The sequence below is a fragment of the Puccinia triticina genome, chromosome 9A (genome assembly GCF_026914185.1).
Source record: "Puccinia triticina chromosome 9A, complete sequence".
Lineage (NCBI taxonomy): Eukaryota > Fungi > Basidiomycota > Pucciniomycetes > Pucciniales > Pucciniaceae > Puccinia > Puccinia triticina.
The window spans coordinates 2,717,407-2,720,884 of NC_070566.1; the positions used below are offsets into that span (position 1 = coordinate 2,717,407).

A 3,478-nucleotide genomic window follows, 5' to 3' on the forward strand; every position below is an offset into this window, starting at 1 on the left:
GAGTTTTCATATGATCGGTTGTGGATGACCGATCATATGAAAGCTCGGTTGAACTGTCAACCGAGCTTCCACTACTTGGTTGGTGGCGGCCAAGGTTGACTCGGCTGACCCCTGACCGAAGAATTGAATTGATTGGTCAGGCATCATGCTGATTTTGGCTCGGCTGCGGAGCAGCCGACTTTGAATCGGACAGCAAAACCTTCGGGTTGCTGTCCCCCGATGTTGACTCGGGTGCGGATTGCCTCGGATGCGCGCAACCAATTTTAAATCGGTTGCGCGCACCCCAGATTAACGGGGATGCACGCATCCAAGCCTTATATGCTGGCAGTGCCTCAACGCTACACAAATCACAGCGCTCACTCACGGCCAAGCATCACCAGAGGGCATACGCAAGCTATTCATTTCTTTTCCATTCCCCTCCCCCAACTGCCGCCGGCCTAGCACCGGATGGAGTTCCTCATTTGGTCCCCCAAGCCGGGATCAAACCAGCGACCTCAAGATTTACAGTCTCGCCAATTTGGACGGTCAGAGACGCTTGGCGGTCTTGGCTTTTTTTAGTGTTCAGCGGCGGAGGCACAGGGAGATAGAATTAAGTCCTCCCAATTGTGCACCTCCGCGGGTTCTCTACCAAAAAGTTTTTTTTTTTGCAACATTACGTCGCCACGCGTGTGAGCCTTTGAACATCGTCCGTTTTTCTTTTTTATCTCTCAGGAGAAATAGCGGCTCTCTTGTAATGGCCAAAACCGCGTCAAGATCATCCAATGGACAGATGGTGAAGATTAAACTGCAGGACAAGTCCTTAGGTTTTGACGGCTCGAATGTGGAGCGTTTTTTGGCGGACTATTGGTTGGCAGCACAACTTGATGGCGCGTCGGAGACGGACATGGCTCAGCAGGTGCGGTTCTTCATTCGCACCGCGGAGGTTAAGGATGTTGTTGAGTTTCACAGGTTGTAGGATGTATGCTTTCACACATTTCCTTTCTCTTTCATTTCCTGTGACATCTATGGTGTAGTGTAGTTCTGGAGCAGCGGGCGCGGAAGTTCCTTTCCTCATCCTTCTTCCCCCATCCGCATCTTGACACCGCATCGTGTCTCGCTGCTCCAGGTTAGTTTCTCTTCTATTTCTTTCTCTCTTTATTTTTCTCTCTATGTGTGCAATGAATTCCTTATCCTTCCTCGCCCATCCGCATCTCGACACCGCATCGTGTCTCGCTGCTCCAGTCATTCACTGCAACAGATGTAGTCGAGACCCTAGACGGATTCGACCCCCCCAACTGGACGCTTCTCAAAGAAGCGATGCTTTCTCATTGGGGAAAGATAGATATTGCTTGCTTTACAACGCGGGACTTGGAAGATTTGGTTCAAGGGTGGAAGGCCCGGGGAGGCGTCAAATCGGTGGTGGACTTCCAAGACTTCCGGAAAGCCTGTCAGCCAATTCAGTCTTATCTTTTGCGCAAGGATCATATTGATTCCGTCGAAGAAATCAAGCGGTTGTATTATCAGTCTTTCTTTCTCGGCCTTCAAGAGCGCATTCGCGACCAACTAATTAAGGACAAGACTATGATCACTACTCAGGACAACAGGTTTAAGCTACCGACTTTTGAAATCTTGAAGAAAGCCGTTGAAGAGGTGATGAAAAGTCAGACAGTGCTTACCTTCAAAAGCTCACGCGCCGAGGTTCCGGTTCCTGTCAATGCGTTCAAGCAATCTAACGATGTAATGCTCAAAATGGAGACTGATCGTTGCCCCAAGGAAACCCCTAGTCAAGTTAGGGCCCCCGCAACCGTGGATGAGATCAAACGCATGCTGCAGTCGTTTGAACAGCGATTGGAGCAGAAGTTTACGGCTCAGGCGAGGCCGTCAACGCCGCGAGGGCCCATGGTCTGCTACTATTGCCATCGTGAGGGTCACGGACTTGGTCGATGCGCCGAGCTGCAAAAATACAAGGAGGCTAAGTTGGTGGAGCAGCGCGGCGGCAGTTTTTTTTCTTCCAAATGGAGCGCTTATCCCAGTGGACAACTCTTGTCCCATTCGACATGTGGTAGCATCCTACAGTCCGAAGGCCGCGACTGCTAGTTCTTCAGAGGCGGAATTCAGGACGATGTGAGGATCTCTGGACCCATGGCAGCCTCCGTCTATTTCATCCCAATTGTTTTCAGGGGTGTATCAGTCGGACCCCGCAAAGAAGAAGCACGAGGCCCCTAAGCCTTTCAAGGCCCCTGTAGTTCCTCCATCTACGTCGCGGCGGCCGCTGCGTAAGGCTTCGGCCCCAAGAGTTGGATCGGACACGGAAGAAATGGATGTCGAACCGGAGTTATTCGAGCGGATTCCCTCGGCTCCTCCGACTGAGGATGCATTGAAGGACGACCCAGCTGCGCCAGCGGCGCCTAGGACAACCCCTAAGGTGCGGTTCAAACGCGGTGTTTCAAAGGACCATCCTAACGCGGTGGATGGCATGCTCAGGAAGATGTTTGACCTTCCGGTGCCTAACGTCACCGTGGCCAAGTTGCTAGCGGTGGCCCCGTTGGTGGCCAAAGGAATGAAGAAATGGGTGTCGCGCAGACGCGTGGAGGTCGGGCCGGAGGATCTGAAGGTGGCTTCTGGGACTCTGGCCGAAGATTCAGAAGGGGAGGGACGAATCGATGGAATGAGGCTCTATTCTTGTCCTCTGGGTCACATGCCCTGCTTGGTGGGCGACGAGGAGAGCAACGCGCTTCCTCTGATAGATTCCGGCTCGCAGTTGAATCTTATCTCAGATTCAATGGCTAATAAGTTCAACATTAGCCCACGCGTGAACTTTAGCTTGGCTGTTTACGGGATCGGCAATCAGGCGTGCGAGCTAGTAGGAGTCGCTGAGGACGTTCCTATTCGCGTGGGCAAGACCATTGTAGGCACCTGCCATTTCTGGATTACGCGCATGGATGGGCCTCTCATCTTTGGCCGGCCATTTCTGATGGACTTTAACGCGACTCTCAACTTCGACAATCAAGTCGGCGAGAGGATCCTTTTACCTGATTCGACTGGGCGCAAAATCAAGGTCTTATTATGTTCAGTGGATTCTGGGCGCTGGGAGCGCGAGTTTCCGGGGCATGGACGCAGGGCGGTCCTTTCTCATAAAGGAAAGGCTCGCAAGGACCCTTTGGAGGGTCGACATTTTTTGTAGATCCGGTTGATTTGGGAGGCGGCAGATCTAATCTAGAGTCCCAACATCTTGCCGCTGAATCAACTGTATTTCTAGGGACTCATGGGCGCTATTTCTCTCTCTCTTCACGCGTGCATCAAGAAAATCAACTTCAACTCAAGAAACACGAAAAACAATTAGAAAACGCAAAAAACTCAGAAAAAACGTTTCCTTTGGTTAACCCAGTCTCTTTCGCCAGCTCTTTAAGGGCTTCTCAAGTTTCTTCCGACTCCTCTCAAGTTTCAGATGCAGTTCAGGCTCCAGGCGGGCCCAAGGGCGGCGATGGTTTTGCGGGAG

General features: G+C 51.8%; 2 protein-coding genes across 2 annotated transcripts; both read left to right on the top strand.

Annotated features, from left to right (window-relative positions):
* Nucleotides 1-1,296: 1,296 nt before the first annotated feature.
* Nucleotides 1,297-2,076, top strand: PtA15_9A273 (uncharacterized protein; the record flags this gene model as incomplete). The annotated part of the gene is made up of 1 exon (XM_053172465.1): nt 1,297-2,076. The coding sequence occupies one exon, from the start codon at nt 1,297-1,299 to the stop codon at nt 2,074-2,076; it is 780 nt and encodes a 259-aa protein (XP_053023703.1).
* A 220-nt stretch (nt 2,077-2,296) lies between these two features.
* PtA15_9A274 (uncharacterized protein) lies at nt 2,297-3,163 on the top strand (the record flags this gene model as incomplete). Its single annotated transcript, XM_053172466.1, has 1 exon — nt 2,297-3,163. One exon carries the CDS (start codon nt 2,297-2,299, stop codon nt 3,161-3,163), a length of 867 nt encoding a protein of 288 aa, XP_053023704.1.
* Between the last annotated feature and the right edge of the window lie 315 nt (nt 3,164-3,478).